General features: G+C 36.3%; 3 protein-coding genes across 16 annotated transcripts; 2 read left to right on the top strand and 1 right to left on the bottom strand.

Moving 5' to 3' along the window:
- Window positions 1–666: 666 nt before the first annotated feature.
- On the top strand, window positions 667–4,526 carry LOC106398304. The gene is made up of 5 exons (XM_013838881.2): window positions 667–898; window positions 997–1,263; window positions 2,532–2,643; window positions 2,722–3,377; window positions 3,484–4,526. Exons 1-5 carry the CDS (start codon window positions 667–669, stop codon window positions 4,524–4,526), a joined length of 2,310 nt encoding a protein of 769 aa, XP_013694335.2.
- Window positions 4,527–9,500: 4,974 nt separating this feature from the next.
- Window positions 9,501–11,792, top strand: LOC111202757. The gene has a single exon (XM_048743585.1). It carries the CDS (start codon window positions 9,501–9,503, stop codon window positions 11,790–11,792), a length of 2,292 nt encoding a protein of 763 aa, XP_048599542.1.
- Window positions 11,793–13,396: 1,604 nt separating this feature from the next.
- On the bottom strand, window positions 13,397–22,354 carry LOC106431179. Of its 14 annotated transcripts, none has more exons than XM_048745374.1 (11): window positions 22,145–22,354; window positions 21,922–22,057; window positions 21,712–21,802; window positions 21,522–21,643; window positions 21,269–21,439; window positions 20,973–21,120; window positions 15,852–16,705; window positions 15,070–15,771; window positions 14,536–14,810; window positions 14,360–14,441; window positions 13,397–14,282 (listed from the first exon to the last, which is right to left on the bottom strand). In XM_048745374.1, exons 7-11 carry the CDS (start codon window positions 16,701–16,703, stop codon window positions 13,596–13,598), a joined length of 2,598 nt encoding a protein of 865 aa, XP_048601331.1. In that variant the 5' UTR covers window positions 16,704–16,705; window positions 20,973–21,120; window positions 21,269–21,439; window positions 21,522–21,643; window positions 21,712–21,802; window positions 21,922–22,057; window positions 22,145–22,354; the 3' UTR covers window positions 13,397–13,595. The 14 variants fall into 14 exon arrangements, with proteins under 14 accessions (XP_048601331.1, XP_048601329.1, XP_048601333.1 ...); XM_048745372.1 differs by having other exon boundaries at window positions 20,973–21,102; XM_048745376.1 differs by having other exon boundaries at window positions 20,973–21,049.
- Window positions 22,355–22,813: the final 459 nt, after the last annotated feature.

Here is a 22,813-nt window from a genome sequence, read left to right as displayed (position 1 = left end):
AAAGATATTATTGATGCTTTGATGAGGATGTTGAATGAGGTCAATCCATATGTAAAAAAGTTTAGATCAGCAAGAGATCGCTTCAACACAGATCCTGAAGATTCATTTCATATGAGGATTGTTAGTGAGAGGTTAAAGGACGGAAGGACATATAACACACCCTCTGCCTCAGAGGTTGCTGCCCTTATTCCTGGAGATTTTAGTCTTGATATGGACAGAAGGGATATTGTTCTACAACAAAAATCAGGGAAACTGTTGAGAATTAACGAGATTCATGCTTCTTATCTTGCACTTCAGTATCCTCTTTTGTTTACGTATGGAGAAGATGGATTCAGACTCGGTATTAAGAAAGGGGCAACGAAGATTACAAAAAAATAGAAGAAGCCTAATATCAGTATGAGGCAATTCTTTGCTTTTCGCTTGCATGAACGTAAGAATGAGTCTCATTGTCTCCTACATTCTAGAAGGCTATTTCAACAATTTGTGGTGGATGCCTTCACAACAATTGAGTCTAATCGTCTGCGATATTTGAAGCTAAATCAAACTTCCTTGCGATCTGATAGTTATGATTCCATAAAAGAGTCGGAGAATGCAGGCAAAGTGGATATGAATGAGCAAGGATCTGAGTTTACTTTACCAGCTTCTTTCGTGGGGAGTCCTAGATAAATGAAGAACAATTACTTGGATGCTATGACAATATGCAAGCATTTCGGATTCCCAGACCTTTTCATCACTTTCACGTGTAATCCCAAATGGCCAGAGATCACCAGATATGTGAAAGCGAGGAAGCTAAAGGCAGAAGATAGATCAGACATTATTTGTAGAATTTTCAAGATCAAACTTGATTCATTGATGGATGCTTTAACCAAGAAGAATATTTTGGGAGAGACCAGCGCATGTAAGTTAAAGTCCGCTGTGAAATTTTGTTTTAATGTTGTTACACAGTTTATGTTTGATCTCATTGACGTCTAAAATGTTTGTTTTTGCGTGAAACAGCTATGTACACAATTGAGTTCCAGAAGCGTGGTTTACCGCATGCTCACATTCTCCTATTCATGAAGAAAATCAAGCAGCCTACAACAGAGGACATTGACAACATAATATATGCTGAGATTCCTAATAAAAAGGAAGAACCAGAACTTTTTGAGATCATTAAGGATACGATGATTCATGGACCATGTGGAGCAGCTAATATGAATTCACCATGCATGGAGAATGGCCGTTGCTCTAAGTCATATCCTAAATCATTTTCTGAGACGACCAGTATTAATAAAGAAGGATTTCCGGTTTACAGAAGGCGTCAACATTCAGAAAATTATGTTCTGAAAAATGGAGTGCGATGTGACAATCGATATGTTATTCCTTACAACCGGCAATTATCTCTCCTTTATAGAGCTCACATTAACGTTGAGTGGTGCAACCAAGTTGGGTCTATAAAGTATTTATTCAAATCCCCTATATATTATTTGTGAAACATTACAACTTCTTTTTGTAGCCACGTGTCATCACTAGGATGACTCTTAGAATTATTAGAGAAATATGTTGGTCCATCTAATTATGTAATAAGTTTTTTTATTAAACTAACCATAAATTCATTATTAATGACATTTATTATTTCCTTAAATAAAGATTACGGAATTACCTAATGTGGCTAAAGTATATATGACAATTAATGATTTTGAATAATAAAGATCTGATAAAAAATAATGTATCTTCTATCAAATTTGTTTAATTTTAAACTATTAAAATAATTTAAAAAACTCACAATAACCATATTATTAAAATTTAGATTTTTCTGTATATGTTATATTTTGAATTTTTAAAAACGACTATAAATTACTAAAACTGTTAAAAGTCTCACATTCAAATTTTGCGATTCAAATTTTGCAACCCATGGTTTAAAATATTTTGTTATGACAAAATACAAATGATTACAAAATCATATAAATAAAAGTCTAATTTAATTAATCATTAAGATTTAAAATATATATGTGTATATATCATTCTAAATTAAACTATAAACCATATTGAATAAATAAATATTTTAATTTCAACATTTACTTTGAATAATTTTTTTTGATAAAAGTTTTGAACTAGCATTGATAATTATTTTTTAAATTATAAATTACTAAAATTATTAATCCCACAATGAAAATTTTGTTATCAATAATTTAAAATTTTTGCTATTAAAAATACACGTGATCAAAAAAACATATGAGTAGAAAACATCATTTAATAGACATTAATATTAAAAATATACTATGTATGTTAATACCATTTAAATTTAATTACATATCCTATCAATTTTTTTTAAATTGTTTTGGATTAATAAAATTGATTTATATGTTCGCACCAATTTAATTATATATGTAATAGTTACTGATTTTTAATTATTCAATATATATATATATATTATTTTATAATATGTAAGAACATATAATACATAAAATAATTTTTATATATAATGTTTATCCCGCGCAAGGCGCGGGTCTTAATCTAGTACATAAATAAAGGACATGATCATTGCACAGTTGCTGTTGAACCCCCAGACCACATTGTTGCAAGTGAGTTAGGAGATGTCGATCTTACTAAGGAAAATCTTGAGAAGAAAAGGAATGAACTCAAGGAATTATTCGATTGCAGGTATGTTTGTTTAATGTTCGTGTTATAAGTAAGCTGCAAATTAAATGGACTTAATAAACAACTTTTTCGTTTTTGCAGATACGTTTCGACATGTGAAGGAACTTGGAGAGTGTTCAAATTCCCTATTCACTATCGATCTGTTGCTGTAGAGAAGCTTAGTTTTCATCTACCCGGAAAGCAAGTTGTTACATTCAAAGAGAAAGATAAATTGAAAACAGTGGTCACCCGGAAGCTCATTGAAAATACAATGTTCTTAGCTTGGTTTGAGTTGTGTAAGATTGACTCCCTTGCCAGAACGTTGACCTACGCTCAGATTCCAAACTTCTTCACTTATGATAAAAGGTCAAAGAAGTTCAAAAGAAGGAAAAGGGGTTTTGCTCTAGGGAGGATTAATTATGCTCCTCGGACCCAGGAAAATACTTATTTCTTGCGTGTATTATTGAACATTGTCAGAGGACCCACCAGTTATGATGACATTAAAACCTATGAAGGTGTTCTACATCCGAGCTACAAAGCAGCATGTTATGCTCGTGGGTTATTAGATGATGATCAAGAATACATTGATGACATACTAAGAAGAAGTTATGAAAGCACAGCAAGTGAGCTACGAAATGTTTTTGTTATGATGCTTATGAGTAACACTTTATCTGAGCCGGAGACTGTATGGGAACCCACTTGGGAGGTTTTGTCTGAAGATATAGAGCACTGCAGGAGAAGAAATTTCAATAGACCAGGTCAACATTTATTTTTTGCATAGTAAACTTCTATAATGCTACATGATAGTCCTGCAAGCAACTAATAATTTTATTTGTTTGCCTGTCCTTTTTATTTTAATTTTAGGTCTATTACTGAGCGATGACGACAAAAAGAAGTATCCTTTACTAGAGATTGAAAAAATTTTGAGACGTAATGGTACTTCTCTGTCAAGATTTGAATCTATGCCTAGACTACCAAGGACAAGTAGTGACGATTCAAATGTCTTGGTGTTAGACGAGCGTAGCTATTGTCATACCTCTTTGTTGGAAACTCTTGACAGAGATATTCCAAAGATGACTTGCGAGCAAAAATTCATATATGACCAGATTCTTTCAGCTGTTAATAAAGGAGATGGTGGAATGTTTTTTGTTAGCGGTTTTGGTGGAACTGGGAAAACTTTCCTCTGGAAATTGCTATCTGCAGCCATTAGATCTCGAGGAGATATTGTTCTAAACGTGGCTTCAAGTGGCATCGCATCATTGTTGTTGCAAGGCGGTCGGACAGCTCATTCAAGATTCAGTATTGCTCTAAATCCAGACGAGTTTTCCTCATGTACTATGAAGCATGGAACTGACCAATCTAATTTAGTGAAAGCATCATCACTTATTATCTGGGATGAAGCGCCTATGATGAGCAAGCATTGTTTTGAAGCGTTGGACAGAAGTTTATCTGATATTGTGGGAAAGCACGACACACAACCATTTGGGGGAAAAGTTGTTGTTTTCGGAGGCGATTTTAGGCAGGTCTTGCCTGTTATAAATGGAGCTGGTAGAGCTGAAATTGTTATGACCACACTTAACTCTTCATATCTATGGGATAACTGCAAAGTGCTTAATTTGACTAAGAATATGAGATTGCTCTCTGGTGGTTTATCACTTGAAGACTCAAAGGATCTAAAAGAATTTTCAGAGTGGATTTTGAAAGTTGGAGATGGTAAACTTTCTGAGCCTAATGATGGGGAAGCAGAGATTGAAATACCCACTGAATTTCTTATTACCAAGTCATATGATCCTATAGAAGCAATCAGCAAAGCTATTTATGGTGATTCAGCAACATTGCATGAAAAAAAAGAGGCCAAGTTTTTCCAAGAGAGAGAGCTATTCTTTGTCCAACCAATGGGGATGTGAATATAGTTAATGATTATATGTTGGATAAGCTAAATGGTAAATTTCTATTCTTCACCTATTGTTTCTGCGTCCACTATATTTGTAAGTCTAATTCTCTTAAAATATGTTAACTATTTCAGGCGAGGAAAAAATTTATAACAGTGCTGATAGTATTGATCCTTCAGATACAACCTCAGTAAACAATGAAGCACTTAGTTCTGATTTTCTGAACACTATTAAGGTTTCTGGTTTACCAAACCATAGTCTTAGACTGAAGGTTGGTTGTCCTGTTATGGTTCTGAGAAACATAGCTCCTACAGACGGCTTAATGAATGGGACCAGATTGCAGATCACACATCTAATGGATTTTATGGTTCGAGCTAGGATTATAACAGGAGAAAGGGTTGGGGAAATAGTTGATATTCCTAGATTGCTGATAACCCCTTTGATATCTTGTGAATTTACATGTTTTTAACTTCTTATTCTTGCATGGTTTGGTCATTTAGAGCATTATTTAGGCACATTTAGGCTGCATATCATTGCATTTGTACATATCAGGTGTTGGAGAGCACCATGGATGAGTTAGAGGACCATTGGTGGGATTTTGAGTGCAATTGGAGTCCAAAAGAAGTTAAAAGTGATCATTGGGCGAGCACCTTACCGGAGCGACCAGCTGGGAGCGACACCACCAAGTCGCTCTGATCGCTCCAGCTGGGAGCGACGCACTAGAGCGACACCTCGGAGTCGCTCGCGTATTGATCACCCGGAAACAACGAATCCGGAGCGACCTCTCGCAGCGACACAGCGAGGTCGCTCCGGAATCGTGGAATTTCAGAGAGTAAAAGATCAACACGGATGAAAGCCTTAAAGATCTTTTCTGAAGCTCAAAATTTGTGGAGACACTGGAAATTGAGTTAGCTTTCCAATGGAAGTGGTTTCAAGTCATTTGGAGCTGTATTGGATAAGTTATAATCGATTTACTACAGGTGTATCAACCCTTGCCGGGGACCACTGGAAAGTTGATGGGATTAACCAACTTCCCACTTTCTTCCACCCACCTTTCCTTTGCACGATTTTTCCTACTTTTCTGTATAATATTTGCTTTCTTTTTATCAAAAGAGTGGGCAAGAAACATCATAATCCAACTTTGTAATAATTTAACTTGTCAAAAAAACTCTCTCTCTTTTAAAATACCATTGTTCTTAGTGTTCTTGAGCTGTTCTTCATTGTTCATCATCTGTTCTTGAGTTTTAATTTCGTTTCGCTTGTTTAAATCCTTGTTTATCTTTATTCTCTGTTGTATCTACTTGAATATGCTTCAATCTATTATGAGATTAAGTGTTTTCATGGAGATTAGTGAGTAGTTTCCTTAAGAATTCATGGGTTAGGGAGATTAGAGTAACTTAGTGAAGATCTATGGTGTTATTGTATTAGATCCTTGTATGAACTTGCTTGTTGAGTATTCTTAATGCTTGTTTAGTCTTGATCACTCTAAACCTGATTTCTAAACACTTCTCATCAGACATGATTAGATGAAGTGTTTGAATCAACTCAACTAAGCTCTAGTGAGATTAGCCAAGGACACTTGATGTTAAAATTGCTAGATAGTTATTAAACTTGAACTTAAAGATTGCTTGATTGAATTAAGCCAAAGACATTTGATGTTTAATGATTTCTAAGCAAATGGGCATTTACCTAGACATAGGACTTGTCTAGAATTGTGTTTAGACTTAAGAGATTACTTTGATTGAAAGCTTGTCACCTAGATTGGATCTTAGTTACTTGAAGTCAATTCCCTTAGCCCATGGATTCACTTGTTTATATTTCTAGGATATTAGTTTGTTACAAATCATATATCTTCTTGTTTGCTTAGATTAGGAAGGTTTGTGTATTCTTGGTGTTATAAGTCTCTAGTTCTCTGTGGATTCGATCCTAAAATGCTACAATGACATACCATTCGATTGTGGTATTGTTGGCACATTAGGTTAATTGGTGTGTGCTTAAACGCGTAATCAATTTGGCGCCGTTGCCGGGGAACTAAGTAGATTTGTCATTAGGATTTCAAACTTTCTTGAGACTAAGTTTTATTTTCATATGTTTTGTTTTGCTTTGTTTGGTTACTAATTCCCTTTCAAGTGATTGCTCTTTTGCAAGATACATCCACAAGAGAGGAAGATCATGTCTCTTGACTTGGAATCAATGCTCAAGGCTATTTTAGAGAGTCAAGAAAGGGTGATATCTAGAAGCTCCACATCTTGTGAAAGAGCTTATGAACCAACCACCTCATTGGAGTATCAACCACACGGAGACTTTGGTCAAGGACACCAATATAGATATGGTGAGAGACACCAACCTTGGGATTTAGAGTATGAAGAAGAAGAAGAAACTAACTTCCCCCAAGACTCAAATGAAGAAGAGATCACCAACATGCTTGAGAATTTGTTGGAGAATCAAGAAAGGGGAAGGATTGAGATGGAAAGGCAACTTGATTCTCTTTCTAACAAGATAGATGCTAATGGCAAAGCTCTTAGCTCAAGGTTGGATAGAGTTGTAGCACATGTGAAGTCTTTCAACAACAACATCTATCACATGATCGAAGACCAAGAAGAAAGCGCCACTCCTCTTCCCAACGCCAACACTTATGAAGCACATACCACATACATGGAATGTGATTTTGAAGAGGATGCTCAGCTTGATGATGATTTTCAACATGAAGCTGAAGAGCCTATATACGAGTTTAAATCACTCTCTGAATGCATGGTAGATGAGAATCTTATTATAAGATCTGAAAAACAAACCAAGACTATGACATTCATGAGTCATTATGCAAACATCGATGAAGAAGAAGTAGGCTTTGTTGAGAACACTCTTGAAGATCTGGGTGATGAGAATTTGGTTGTTGAATGCGTTGAGGAGACAAAAGAGAGCTTGGTTTTTATAAACGAGCTCTTGAGTGGAGAAGAAACGCGTGTGATCCCTGTAGCCAAGGAAGAAGCAAAGGGTGAAGAGTCTGTGGAGAATCAAATGAATTACATCAAAGAATCCTCCGAAGAGGTACAAGAAGAAGAGTCTCCAGTAGAAAAGCCCTTTCAGAATCACTTTGGTATTCTCTCCACCAAAGAACTGAAACGTGATGATCCAAGGAAGATACCATTTGAGGAAATCAGGATGAACGAATTCAGGGGATGGTTCTACGACGAGTATGATCCTTGTGATCATGGTTGTCTCGATAAGGCCTTCTGTGGGCCACCTCTTGCCTGAAAAGGCTCTGCAGTCAAGCTTAAAGACTTAAAACAAGCGCACTTGGGAGGCAGTCCCCTGTTATCTTTCAAAGGTCAGTCAAAATCGCTAGAGGTCAAAAGACGATGCTTTCTCTGTCTACCCTCCTCTGAACCAGCCAATAACTCCAAGTAAGTGTCACTCAACCTTGTACATATTTAGTTTTCATGTTTATTTTATTTTTTTTAGATCTCTTCTTTGAGCTTACTCTCACACAAGGGACTGTGTGAAGTAAGTTTGGGGGAGAGTCTGCTATCTCACATTGTGTTTTGTTTTGTTTACTTGTCATGAGTCTCATGCATTGCATTGCATAGAAAATTTCAAAAAAAAAAAAAAAAAAGAATGAATTAAAAAAAAGAGTTGTGTGTTTTGAATTATGCATAAGGAGCCATGATTGAAATTGCCATGAAAAGAACATATCTACAAGCATCTCTTGAGCCTTGAAAACTCTTTTTGAAACATGTTGCTCATATGATATTGACATTGTTCTTGAAACCAATTACAAACTGAACTTGGGCATAATGAATTTAATCTCTCTTGCATATGGGCACTTGCATACTTGATCATGGATTTCATACACATTTGGGTTATCTTATTCCATTTATTATCCTTTGATTAACCCAAATGGCACTCCCCTACCCTTAAACCCTTGCCATTCTTTGAAACCAATATTGATTTGTTGAGTGAGGTCTCTTATTGATAGCTTGTCATGTGCAAAATCTTGAGAGTATTGGGAGCGACATATGTTTGTCCTCATCTATTGCTAGCATAAGATCCTCATTTGAACTAGCATCTAGGATGGTGAGTGAGTTTGTGTGTTTTTAAGTTGTTATATCTTGGGTTTGAAAAAAAAAAAAAAAAAGTGTGTCAGTAAGAAAAGAAAACCAATAGGAACCAAGAAAATAAAAGAAGAAAAACTCTTAAGTGTGTCAATTAGAATTTCCCAAAGTAAAAAAAAAAGGGAAAATTGCCAAAAGAGAACAAGAAAACAGCATAGTTGTCCCTATGGTATAAATCTTTTTTTGTCCATTTTTTCTCCGTTTTACCCTTTCCATATGTTAAAATTAATGAAATAAATAGTTATATGAATCAGAAAAATTATTAAAAATATAAACAATTAATAAAACACCCATTTACACAAACACATATTTTTTTTTGGGTTAAAAAACATAATAAATAATATTTTTAAATTACGTTCTACTAAAAGTAGAATTCTGTTTCTACACAAAACGGGTAAGTAGAAAATGAATTCTAGAATGAACACATCCATCTACTTGTTTTAGAACGTACAAACTACTTTTTACTATAATTCTAAATATGGGGAATACGTATTCTACTATTTGTAATGATCGCTACTTTTATTCAGAAAACTGTTTCTACTTTTATTGAGTATTCTAAGTTATCAGGAATGCAAAATCTAAAACATATACGAACGTCCACATAGTGTAGAAATTACATTCTGGAATTTTGTTATGTTCTACACAGTGTAGAAGGTGCCTTCTACGGATAAAAAAACTGAATTTTCGAAAATTAAGGAAGTTGCAGTTTTTAAAATATTCTCAAAATATTCTAACTTCCTAAAACGTGTTTTCATTGATTTGGTTCGTGAAAAATTAAAAAAAAAATCGATTTTGAATGTTCTTCTTCACCAATCTATGATTTTCCAATGATTTCTCTATAGTTTGTCTTGTGATTTTTACAAACTCTTGTTCTATGATGCATATCTATACAACATGTGGTGTTTGGGAGTTTGGAGCAACCACGGGATGGGTTTTTACGGCTGATGAGAGAGGGGCTAGGCTACTGTTATTGGAATCAACTTCTACCTTAGAGGATTTTAAAAGAATGGTTTTGGAAGATTTTGATATGGAAGAAGATAGCTTACCCGATTTGGAGTTGAGTTATCTACCTAATGAGTTGATCAATACATCAACTTGTCCGCCTGTGATCATTGCAAATGATCGACAGCTTCAGAATTTTGTTTGTTTTGTTCAAAAGTGTGTTTCTACTCGATTGTGTGTAACATCTAAAGCCAAAGTTGAGAATCTGAATGAACCAGACTTTGATCTTAACAAGTCGCCAGCTGATTCAACTACTGCTCAAGAGGAGGGAAACTCGGTTGATAGGGGGAATGAACCAGCTCCTGTGTTTGTTGAGAGGCAGTGCGAGGAAAAGAAAGAAAAGATTAGAAGAGTCGAAGTTGATGAGGATGCCTATCATGCCGATACCATGATCTCGGCCAAAGAGGACGTACATAAGATGTCAAAGTTTTCTGTGCTCAATGTTGTTAAGAAGGGACAATTGTTTGAGAACAAAACTTTGCTGAAGGCGACTTTTGAGATATGTGCAATGAAGCATAACTTTCACTATGAGGTTATCAAAACGGATAGACAACTTTGGTACGTTAGATGTGAGGATAATGCATGCAATTGGTGTGTTCGAGCAGAGTGTTTGCAGGATTCTGAATATTTCATTATCAAAAAGTATGTCGGTGAACATACATGTGCACCTTCAAACAAAACCAAACCGGGTAGGACTGCTTCGGCCAAAACTATAGGCAGTCTGATTATGCATAGGTATGAAGGGGTTAAGGAAGGGCCGAAATGCAATGATATAATACAGATTATGCTTATGGATCATGGCTGTGAGATCACGAAATCTTTAGCATGGGATGCTCGTGAATATGCGGTTAATGCTGTTAGAGGTATACCAGAGAGAAGTTATGGAAAAATACCGAAATACTTGCACATGCTCAGAGAGGCTAATCCGGGAACACATTCATCGTATGAGATTGACAGCAAAGGGAGATTTCGGTACCTGTTTATTGCATTTGGGCAATCGCTACGAGGATTTAACAGAGTCATAAGGAGGGTTATTGTGGTTGATGGCACTTTTCTGAAGAACAAATACAAAGGAGTTCTATTGGTTGCAACTGCTGTAGACGGAAATTCTAATTTGTATCCTCTTGCATTCGGAGTAGTCGACTCAGAGAATGAAAATTCTTGGGAATGGTTTATGAGACAACTAAATAGTGTCATTGCTGATGATCATCATTTGGCTTTCATTTCGGATAGACATGCGGCCATTGCTAAGGCGCTTGAGACTGTGTATCCAACAGCTAAACATGGTATTTGCATTCATCATTTGTTGAATAATGTGGTAACATATTACCATGGGAAAGGACTTGTTGGGTTGGTTGCAAAGGCGTCCAAGGTTTATAGAGTTGCTGAGTTTGAAAAGATATTTGCTAATGTGTGTAATATCAGTCCGGCAATTGGAAAATACCTAAGGGATGCTGAAGTCCAAAAGTGGGCAAGATGTCAATTCTCTGGATATAGATATGACATAAGGACAACAAACCCTGCCGAATCCATCAACTCTGCTTTGCGTTCGCCGAGAGAGTATCCAATCATTCCCTTGTTGGACAGTATCAGAGAAATGCTGACTCGGTGGTTTTATAACCGTAAGAAAAAGATTTCAAAGCATAATCATCCTCTTACCGAAGATGTGGAGAAAAAGATTGAAAGGAGAACCGAGAAAGGCAAAAGATTTGCAGTTTACCCTGTCAGCGATGGTCGCTTGCTTGTTAGAGGTGATAAAATCGACTGCTTAGTTGATTTGGATAGACGTACTTGCTCATGTGGGAAGTACAACCTGATGAAGATACCTTGTCGGCACGCAATTAAAGCTGGGTTTCATGTTGGCAGACAGCCACACACATTAACTGATTTATTTTACACTACAGAAGCTTGGCGAGAAGCTTATCATGAAAGCATCAATCCTATTGCTGTTCCTGAGGATGCTTGGTCCATGCCAGAAGATGTTGTCGTGGACAATGTGCTACCACCAGAGTCAAGAAAATCAGTTGGAAGGAATAGAAAACGGAGATATGAAACTGTTGAAGATAAACTTCGGTCATCGCAAACATCACAAAAGAGGCAGCTTCGCAAGTGTAGTAGATGTGGTATTAGTGGGCACAACAGAGCAACTTGTAAAATACCAATATAGTCAGTCACATATGGTAAGGGTCAGCTTATATAGCCAGTTCGTTTATATGTTTTTCAATCTCGATTTAATTGTGTTTCAGGTATTTATTTTTCTGTTACAGGTTGGTCTGTTCAAGTATGCAAGTTGTGGTGTTTGAAAGTGCAGTATTGCCTTGTCTCGTATGGTTTTTTCTTCTAAAAATAATCAACTTTGTTTAACTTTGGATACTTTGGATAATTCTTGTATGGTTATTTTATCAGTTTCATTGTTATACATTGGTATTATTTTCACTTCACTTCTCTATCTCTCTGTTTGTTTAGTTATGTTCAGCTATGCTTTTGAGTTCGAGTTTAAGTTTGTTTGACAATAGCTGATGTCTGATTTTTCAACAAAAAAGGTGGATTGTAAGAACAGATCACTGAGCACAAAATATAAGAACCATTTGACTGGTAAAGTCGACACAAATATTGTTGCAACAAAACACTTATTGAAGCCAATACTAAGAACCAAATGACTGGTAAAAATGAAAAAAACACACTAACAAGAAGATACTTAGAACCAGTAGACTGATTTCACTCATTCTTGGCTTCTTAATCTTCCAAAAAGCCATAGAATGCTTCCTAAGCAACCTAATTCGAGTGAATTTTTCTGCTTCCTAACTTCTTCTTCTATTCTCTGTGTGATACTACTTTTCAGATCTTCAATCTCTTCTACAATTCTCCCTTGCTCAGCCTCTACCCTTCGAATCTCATCAAGCAAGGCGTCATCAACCCACTTAAATAAATGATTTTCCTTCTTTCGCTACATAGAAACGAAAATCAAATTAGGAGAAGTAAAATGGAATGAAAAAACATGATGTTTATCCTACACAATCGAAAATCGAATCAGACAAAAAAGGAACATAACAAATCGGTAATTGAATCGAAAAACAAATCAAGACTATGAACCTGTGCCCCTATTTCACATCTATAGAACCGTCGGTAAGGATTGTCATCAGTTCTCGAGTAGAATATCACAACCCCTTTCCCGCACCAGCACCTAGATGGCACCCCGTATGAATGTCGCCTTGAAGTATTCATGTGTGTGAGAAACTGCTTCAGAGAGAAAAAGGAGATTGACGAAAAAGAAGAACAGAAAAAAATGGGAAAAGTCGGGTTTGGTTGCTGAGTTGGTGTTATATATGTCGGGTTTTAGGTTTATTGTGGATCTAGTTCTGGTCGGGTTTGATTGTTGAGTTGGATCAAAAGTCTGGTTTGCAAGAAGCCAAGTTAAGTGTATTACATTTGATTCGATTTATTTACTCCTACGGGATGATCTAGTAAAACAATTATTCTAAATGTTCTTGTGGTCTTGTTCCGGGTTTTTGTTTCGTTTAGGGTATGTTTAGGGTTTAGGTTAGGTTTGACTGTGGTCTTGTTATGGGTTTTTGTTTCGTTTAGGGTATGTTTAGGGTTTAGGTTAGGTTTGACTGTGGTCTTGTTATGGGTTTTTGTTTCGTTTAGGGTATGTTTAGGGTTTAGGTTAGGTTTGACTGTGGTCTTGTTCCGGGTTTTGTGTTTCGGTTAGGGCATGTTTAGGGTTTAGCTTAAGGTTCTAATTTAAAACAGTGTTAAATTCTAGCATTCTTCAGCTAAAAACTCTTAATAACAAAACCACAAGATGTACATTTGATTACAAGAGTCAATCCTAAAAATCATAATTAAACACTAGAAGTTATACAATAAACTAAGCAGTCTTGTTCCTAAAAATGATAATAAAATCTAGAAGTTATACATCAGATTAAGCAATCTTGTTCATTACATTAGAACTTGAAACCAAGCAGTCTCACAAAATCTCTTCTACAGTCGAAGAGAGACACTCCGGGGATTGATACTTTGACATCCTATCAATCAATTCCGGATCATTAGCTGCTTCCCAAAGATCCCATAGAATCCTGTGGCGAGCTTCGATAATGTTACCATCATGCAACAACGACAACTCCAATCCAAGCGCATGACACTCAATGAACTTCACTGCATAGACGCCACAGTCGCATGCACTTTTATTCAGATTCCCAACGGGGACATAGGAAACAGTATATGCACCGACTGCGAAATCCTTCTGGTGTCTCATAGGCTGAACTGCCTTGACAATACGCGGAATAAGGTTTGCGAACCCATCCACCTCCTTGTACCTTTTCTTACCCGAGCAGTCGAACACTTCAATGCTCCTCGTCACGAAACTGATGCACAAGGCGATCCAATGATTCCCACTGACATGAACAGGGACATACAGGCGATCCACATCTATATTCCATATCTCATGTGTCCTGCCATGTGGTGGAAGGACTCCTTTACCGAACTGCAGTAGCAAATTATGAAGCATGTAGCTCTTTCTACCCTGAGCTTCTAAATGACCATACTCTTTTTTAATCATATTGCTGAAGACGACAGTCATGAAGGCGACACGATGAGGTCTCCATCGTTTCAAAGATGTTCTCTCCCGGAATACGTACATTGCAGCGTCAATCTCCTGCATATTTTGAAAATCTTAGCACACACAATGTATTTAAAAGACACATATGGAAGCAAATAGTCTCTAAGGTTTACCAAGCTATTTAACCACTCAGATTTATCCATAAGACGATTAGCAATCTCAAAATCTAAAGTGGCAGGTCCAATCCGTATAGGTCTGAAACCAAATACAATGATAAAATTGTAAAACATTCATTAGTTTATTTTAAATGTATTAATACATGTCAGATGAATGAGAATAGAGTACTTACGTGGAGGAAGTTGACCAAGTTCTAACTTTTTCCCAATCCTCTTCACGGAAAAACACCAACGCGGCATCTGGCGAGTCTTCTTTGGTTCGATCCATTTCCTCATCATTCCACTGCAGTGGAGCCATGTTAAACGGTTTCGATTTACTTAACGTCTCAACTTTCACTTGAGACAGATCAAAACCGTCAACAAATGTAGCTTGGGACAGGTCCCGCAAGTCTTGTGTACTCAATCCAAAATCAAAATCATTAGTTTCTGTAGCAATCTTTTTCCCGTCCTATTCATTAAAATTTAAAACATTGCATATAAGAAGAAGCCATTTATTCATAACACAAACAAAGCATTACATTCATAGAGTTTAATACACAAACATTCAAACATATTACACTTTAGAAACCTATTACACAAAGTTTCACATTCCATATTACATAATATTACACAGTCAATATAAAGTTCCATAAGCCTAGCTCCAGCACCCTAACTCAAGCATCCTAGTTCCAGGTTCATCAAGTTCTACACTTTCTCTTAGGTAGTACCTTTTTTGTTGGAGTAGGTTGATCGCCTTTGCGCTTAGGTTGAGCTTGAGCGCCTTTGCTCTTAGGTGGAGCTTGAGCGCCTTTGCTCTTAGGTGGAGCTTCCTTGGCTTTGCTGTTTAGTGGAGCTTCTTCAGTTTCTTTCTTACTAGGATAGCTTCCTTCACCAGTCAAACTGATTGCGTCCTTGAGCTGTGAAACCTCAATCTCCATCTTTCCCATCCTCTCTGTAAACACCCTCTCCATATTCGCCATTTGCATACTGAGCACATCTCCCAATGAAGTGACAGATGTGCGGATAAGACCCTCAATGAAACTCATAGTTTCAGGACCAAAAGTCAGAAACTTTTCTGCTGATCGCTTACACAGCACCTTCTTCTTTCTTGTCTCTGCTCCTTCATCAAGAAACTTTCTCTTGCCTTTTCCTGCGACCTTAACCGAAGAGTTCTCCTCGTCTGCTACAACATCCGTATGATCCACGATCTTATCAGCTTCTGACCCTCTATCATGGCTGTCGGGTTCCTCCATTTTAGACTCTTCAGGGTCTAAAACTGGCCAGTCTGTGTTGCTCCAATCATACTTGTTCCTGATCCTCCCCAAAACAAGGTCCACTCGTTCATCTTCCATCTCACCCTCCCTTGTGTACTGAGCATCTAGAAACACATCACCATTACCAGTCACTGATATGACCGAGAAGAAGTTATCCTGCAAACAGTTAAAACATGAAAATCCAAACAAAATATATACAACAACCATATAAAAGAAAAAAACAGAGAGAATGTTACCTTCTTAGTTAAGGAGTCCTCGAGCTCAATGATGTCTTCATAAGAAACTTTTGCAACTCCTTTCCAATTGCCACACCTTGGACCTTTGAAGCTGTCTGAGACTCTTCTGCCTAATATTTCTCCAAAATCAGGAATTGCCTCCATAATCCAAATCTGGAGAGCATAGGAGAAACCCTCGAAAATGTAGCTCTCCTTCTTACCCAACTTCTTCATTGCCTTCTCAATCGAACTCAACAGGAAATCATACGAGTGAAGACCCCAATGGAACTTCCGAACCTTGTCAAAATCCATCACCAACTTGATGTACATATGAGGGATGGACACCTTCTCATCTCTCCCCATCACCACACCCACTATTACACACAAGTAGATCAACCTCATCCTATCAAGCCGCGTCCAAGTGTGAACTTCTTGTAGATGAACCTTTCTGATCGACTGCAAGGTGATCTTACCACCTGTGTGCAGTAGGTTACTCCAAAAACCCCCGTCGTTTTTCCATTTCACTACGTCACTGTTAGTTTCCCGTGTAATCTTGAGGCCTGTCACAGCATGGTACTCCTGAAGCGAAAACCGGAGAGGCGTCCTCGCAAAAACAAACCACTTCTCATGCAGCTTTGAGGTAATCAGCTGTCTACATATGAAGCTATCCACTAGTTTCCCAGAGAACTTGAGATCATTTTCGGCAATAGCCATGATATGTGTGAAAACAGGATCTCTCTTCACATCATCGTACTCTGCACACATAGCTTTCTTCAGATCTCTGATAAGTTCCATGCGGCAACTGTTGTTGATCTTCTTAACCCGAGGTTCTGAACCCTCTGCATATAATCGTTTAGGTAGCTCCAGCTCCATATCTACAAAAGATAATAAAACACATGGTTGTTAACAGCAATATCATAAACATGCAAACGCCCGAAACAAGCGTAAGAGTGAAACTGAGCCAGAGTGAAACTGAGCCAAACACAAGATAATAATCAAAAGCAAAACACCATTGTCTAATCAAATTTAAATTTAGAAACACAGTAGATCGATTAATCAAATAAGACAAGTCAATCTCCATCTCGCAATCAAATCAGCAAATTAAGACAATTAACAGTCAAATACACACAAACTTTGTTCAGCGAAATCAGTATCGTAACACTCATAAAGACAAACACAAACACTAACATTGTTCACCAAAATCGGTTCACATAATCAAAAAGTCAATTCAGACAAGCAAACAAATATTGATCCAAGTCAAAGTAACAAACTTAATAATGAAACAAAGACTAAGACAAATCAAAGAAACAAACCGTTCACAAATTGAGACCAGATAGCCGGATGAGAGAGGCGGAGAAGGGGAGAGAAGCCGAAAGGTGGAGAGAAATGGAGAGAAGCGACGAGAAGCAGAGAGGCGGAGAGTAGCGGAGAGGTGAAGAGAATCAGAGAGAAGCGCCGAGAAGCGGAGAGGCAGAGAGGCGGATAAGCTCGATTTTGCCTTTGATTTCACTGGTTCGTCCACAAGATCGCCATCTTCAAAGTCTCAATTTTTTGGCCATCAGAGAGAGGCGGTGAAACAAAAACGAAATTAGTTCAGAGGTGGAGGCAAACAGAGAGAAGCAGCGAGCAGCAGAGAGGCGGAGAAGCTTGATTTCGCCGTTGAATTCACCGGTTATTACACAGGATCGCCATTTTCAAAGTCTCGATTGTTTTTCTTGAGAGAGAGGCGGAGAAACCAACAAGAAATTAGGGTTACGTGTTTTGTTCCCTTTTTGTTTTAACTTTTTTAATATATCTTTGTAACACGTTTTTAAAAAAAAAAAAATTACTTAGCACATGAAACAAACACAATTAAATTATGTTTAATTAGATTAATTCAAGGTTAGTTTTGGAATTTTGGAAAATTTTATACTAAAGGGACAATTTAATGATGGATTTATACCATAGGGACAACTATGTTGTTTTCTTGTTCTCTTTTGGCAATTTTCCCAAAAAAAAATGAATGAAAGATCATAATGGGGAAAGAAAAAGAGTGTCAAGTCCTTAGTTGGTTGATCATGTAAATAAAAAAAAAAGAGAGAGTTCACTTGGTGAGAAATGTGAGTGAAGTGTATATACTTGGGTTTTGAAATATAAAAGATGGGTAGAATTTGTAATCACAAAGGAAGAAGAGTAGAATGATGAGAATGAGCTATGTATGCATGAATTGCTCCTAGTCTTAGATAAATTTTGCATAATGATCATGCTCCTTGTTCTTGAGTGATTGCCACCATTAAAAAGATTGTATTTGAACCTTTCTTTTTATTCATAAAAGACCATTAATCTACCAAGCCAAGTGATTGAGATCATGTGCCCATTTGTGAGAATCCACCTTGTGTGTGTGTGTGAATGAATGTGAGAATTGGTTGAAGTTACTTGTTGATTGATGAGCATTGCACTTTGTATAAAGAAATAAAAAGAGGTTGATAGGCATTGAGAAGCTAGACTGATAAAAGAATGACCAATGATTGTTTGCTATGATCATTTGGAATGTTGTAGAAGAGCTAGGATGTGTGTCTTTTGGCTATGAGCTCCCTTTTTCAAACTTCTTCCTTCTTAGAACTTGAAAGTTTACTTGAGGACAAGTAAAGGACTAGTGTGGGGGAGTTGATATCTTGTGAATTTACATGTTTTTAACTTCTTATTCTTGCATGGTTTGGTCATTTAGAGCATTATTTAGGCACATTTAGGCTGCATATCATTGCATTTGTACATATCAGGTGTTGGAGAGCACCATGGATGAGTTAGAGGACCATTGGTGGGATTTTGAGTGCAATTGGAGTCCAAAAGAAGTGTTAAAAGTGATCATTGGGCGAGCACCTTACCGGAGCGACCAGCTGGGAGCGACACCACCAAGTCGCTCTGATCGCTCCAGCTGGGAGCGACGCACTAGAGTGACACCTCGGAGTCGCTCGCGTATTGATCACCCGGAAACAACGAATCTGGAGCGACCTCTCGCAGCGACACAGCGAGGTCGCTCCGGAATCGTGGAATTTCAGAGAGTAAAAGATGAACACGGATGAAAGCCTTAAAGATCTTTTCTGAAGCTCAAAATTTGTGGAGACACTGGAAATTGAGTTAGCTTTCCAATGGAAGTGTTTTCAAGTCATTTGGAGCTGTATTGGATAAGTTATAATCGATTTACTACAGGTGTATCAACCCTTGCCGGGGACCACTGGAAAGTTGATGGGATTAACCAACTTCCCACTTTCTTCCACCCACCTTTCCTTTGCACAATTTTTCCTACTTTTCTGTATAATATTTGCTTTCTTTTTATCAAAAGAGTGGGCAAGAAACATCATAATCCAACTTTGTAATAATTTAACTTGTCAAAAAAACTCTCTCTCTTTTAAAATACCATTGTTCTTAGTGTTCTTGAGCTGTTCTTCATTGTTCATCATCTGTTCTTGAGTTTTAATTTCGTTTCGCTTGTTTAAATCCTTGTTTATCTTTATTCTCTGTTGTACCTACTTGAATATGCTTCAATCTATTATGAGATTAAGTGTTTTCATGGAGATTAGTGAGTAGTTTCCTTAAGAATTCATGGGTTAGGGAGATTAGAGTAACTTAGTGAAGATCTATGGTGTTATTGTATTAGATCCTTGTATGAACTTGCTTGTTGAGTATTCTTAATGCTTGTTTAGTCTTGATCACTCTAAACCTGATTTCTAAACACTTCTCATCAGACATGATTAGATGAAGTGTTTGAATCAACTCAACTAAGCTCTAGTGAGATTAGCCAAGGACACTTGATGTTAAAATTGCTAGATAGTTATTAAACTTGAACTTAAAGATTGCTTGATTGAATTAAGCCAAAGGCATTTGATGTTTAATGATTTCTAAGCAAATGGGCATTTACCTAGACATAGGACTTGTCTAGAATTGTGTTTAGACTTAAGAGATTACTTTGATTGAAAGCTTGTCACCTAGATTGGATCTTAGTTACTTGAAGTCAATTCCCTTAGCCCATGGATTCACTTGTTTATATTTCTAGGATATTAGTTTGTTACAAATCATATATCTTCTTGTTTGCTTAGATTAGGAAGGTTTGTGTATTCTTGGTGTTATAAGTCTCTAGTTCTCTGTGGATTCGATCCTAAAATGCTACAATGACATACCATTCGATTGTGGTATTGTTGGCACATTAGGTTAATTGGTGTGTGCTTAAACGCGTAATCAATTTGATAACCCCTTCTGATAACCAGATAGTTGATATTCCTAGATTGCTGATAGAATGAAATAGTTGATATTCCTAGATTGCTGATAACCCCTTCTGACACCAGATTGCCGTTTAAAATGCGGAGAAGGCAACTGCCTCTTGCTGTGGCTTTTGCCATAACAATCAACAAAAGCCAAGGGCAATCACTATCTCAAGTAGGTCTGTATCTACCAAGACCTGTCTTTTCACATGGTCAGCTATATGTGGCTGTTTCTAGAGCCACTTCAAAAAAAGGATTAAAAATTTTGATTGTGGACAAAGATGGAAAAACACAGAAAAAAACTATGAATGTAGTTTTTAAAGAAGTTTTCGACAACCTTTAGCTGTTGGGGGTGATAAGGTATGTGATCCTAATCGATTAGATGTAGTTATACGTTTTATGTTTGTATGTGTTCTTTATAAAGTTCAGATTCCTATGCGTCTGTTCTTATATATCTATTAAAGAAAAATAATTAAAATTAATTTTAACTGGTGTTATGTCCACTTTTGCTCTTTCCAGGTTTGTGTTGGTGGAAGAGTGGTTGCTGGTTCAGAGAGATTGTTTTAATAGATGCAAACTGCATTTTATTATTTGTTAAATCAAACTTTCATTTCAATAAGATTGTAAAACTTCAGTTTTGACCTGCGTGTCAATTCTCTTTGTTCATTTCAATCTATTATGTTTTTTAATTTTCTGAAATACAATTCTATCTTTAAGATAAACCTATAGAAGCAATGAGTCCGACAAGTAAAAACCAAACATCAACTAAATCATAACTCAGACAAGCTAAAACCAAACATCAATAGTTAAGGCAGGGTTCAATCCTAACCAATACTTACTCTACATGCTCATACATTCCTTTAATCCTATAAATTAGCTATGATAGATAATCGTAATCACTAACCGTATTCTCAGTCTGTGTCTAGGTTGTCGTCTTCCATTGTATCTGGATAACTTGAATTTCGTCCTCCGATAGTCCAACTCAAACATCAGCCACATATAAAATGTCATGATATCAGGTTTTTTGAGGATGACTGATGCAAGATTATAAACTATTGTGAAGAAAAGATTTGTATTAATCGTGGTATTAACCCAGCATATATACTTAAGCCATTGTTTTTTCTTAATCTAATTTCTTAAAAATATTTTTACATTGCTTTAAACTTATGATTTAGTTATAATAGATAAGTTATTACTAACCGTATTGAAAGTATGGTGTTCGCAAATGTTGTTGACTCACTCATTGGTCTTCCGGCCCTTATGATCTGTGATGTCATTGTAGTTAAAATTCATCTCTCTATGTTTGTCTCGGTACTCAGTTTGAGCGTCTCTTTATATCACTTATGATGACTGCAATCTAATACTTCATGCCTGTAAACCACAAAAGATTTTTACTTACTTATAGCTCGGGACAATAATACTTTTAAATCTAACATATAAACTGAGCACAAACCATGCCACTAACATATCAACGTCTGATTAAGAAGCCGTTCAACAGTATGCCTGAGCTAAAGAAAAGTCGGCCACAACAGCTACAATCTATCCAATTTTAAAATCATTCCTGAGCTACCTGAGCTAAAGAAAAGTAAACTAAAATCAAACAATTTGCAAAAGCAAAGAAAGGAGAGTTACTTATAGGTCACCTTTACATATATGATGCTATCATCAGATTTATGCCAGTTTATAAATCTGAATCCGGGCTCTGTCTATCCGCTCCAAGGGTCTATATTTTATCTACATGCAGGTATTTGAAAAAAATAAAGCAAAGAATGTATATTAGAAGAAACTAATTGTATTTATCATATCACAGGAAGCATAAAGTAAATAAGATAGAAACAAAATGAAGAACAAACCCTGTAGGACTCTTTTTAGCACGAGAAGATGTCTGAAAATACATGATTGTTTTCTATCAGTCTCGATCTTGACAAAAAGATTTGATTTCTCCCAATTCAAAACTTAGATGGCCAATCTACTCATGGAGACAATGATCTATTGACATAAGAAAGAAACGATCAAAGTGTTTAGGTCTTCGAAAAAGTAATCGTTTAAACTGAAAATAAAAATTGGAAGTTTAACCTTTGACATACATCGCTTGATTTAGCAGATACTTGATCGAATGAAGTTGATAAACATAAAATTGTACTTTCAATGGATTTGATTCTTCGATCCCTTTTTCTACAGATGAACATCGAAGCATCGATTGGAGAGAGAGAGAGAGAGAGAGAGAGAGACAAAGAGACGATAGAAATTCTTTTTTGCATATGTTTTTTGATACACACACCAACTAATAGTGTTTTTCCGGAATAAGGAATAAGCAGTTACAAATTGGGCTTCATAAAAATCTTTTATTTTGGGCCATAATGTTAATGTATATATTAGATAATGCATTGAAAAATCAAATCATATATCCCAATGTTAATATAATTAGATATATAAAAGATCTTTTTATTTTAAAAATTTTCTTACACAAGTTATATTTGCTGTCATCAATTAATACAGTATTTTAAGTAACAAATTATGTTCACACTATATATAAATACATAGTTAGATTTCATAAAACATTACAATCTAATTGATGCCATAGACAATATGAAAAATATATATCACAATACAATTAAAAACGCTGGTCAGAATAATAAACTAAAGTTTCAAATACTTAACCATATTTTTTGTGTTTGTTAGATATTTTTAACTATCGGCAAAAAAAAAATATTATTGTTGGCTTTACAAAATATAAAAACAAGA

This window comes from Brassica napus, chromosome C1 (assembly GCF_020379485.1).
Source record: "Brassica napus cultivar Da-Ae chromosome C1, Da-Ae, whole genome shotgun sequence".
In the NCBI taxonomy this organism is placed as follows: Eukaryota; Viridiplantae; Streptophyta; class Magnoliopsida; order Brassicales; family Brassicaceae; genus Brassica; species Brassica napus.
This window is presented reverse-complemented; position numbering and strand designations above follow the sequence as displayed.

What these genes read in the sequence shown, in the direction of transcription:
- LOC106398304 (XM_013838881.2), top strand. Translation starts at nt 667, where the DNA reads ATGAAGAACAATTACTTGGATGCTATGACAATATGCAAGCATTTCGGA. An exon ending in ATCATTTTCTGAGACGACCA is followed by an intron (nt 1,264 to 2,531) that starts GTATTAATAAAG and finishes ATCATTGCACAG; the next exon opens with TTGCTGTTGAACCCCCAGAC. An exon ending in AAGAAATTTCAATAGACCAG is followed by an intron (nt 3,378 to 3,483) that starts GTCAACATTTAT and finishes TTTTAATTTTAG; the next exon opens with GTCTATTACTGAGCGATGAC.
- LOC111202757 (XM_048743585.1), top strand. Translation starts at nt 9,501, where the DNA reads ATGCATATCTATACAACATGTGGTGTTTGGGAGTTTGGAGCAACCACG.
- LOC106431179 (XM_048745374.1), bottom strand. Translation starts at nt 16,703, where the DNA reads ATGGAGCTGGAGCTACCTAAACGATTATATGCAGAGGGTTCAGAACCT. An exon ending in AACCTACTCCAACAAAAAAG is followed by an intron (nt 14,811 to 15,069) that starts GTACTACCTAAG and finishes TTTAATGAATAG; the next exon opens with GACGGGAAAAAGATTGCTAC. An exon ending in CTGAGTGGTTAAATAGCTTG is followed by an intron (nt 14,283 to 14,359) that starts GTAAACCTTAGA and finishes CAAAATATGCAG; the next exon opens with GAGATTGACGCTGCAATGTA.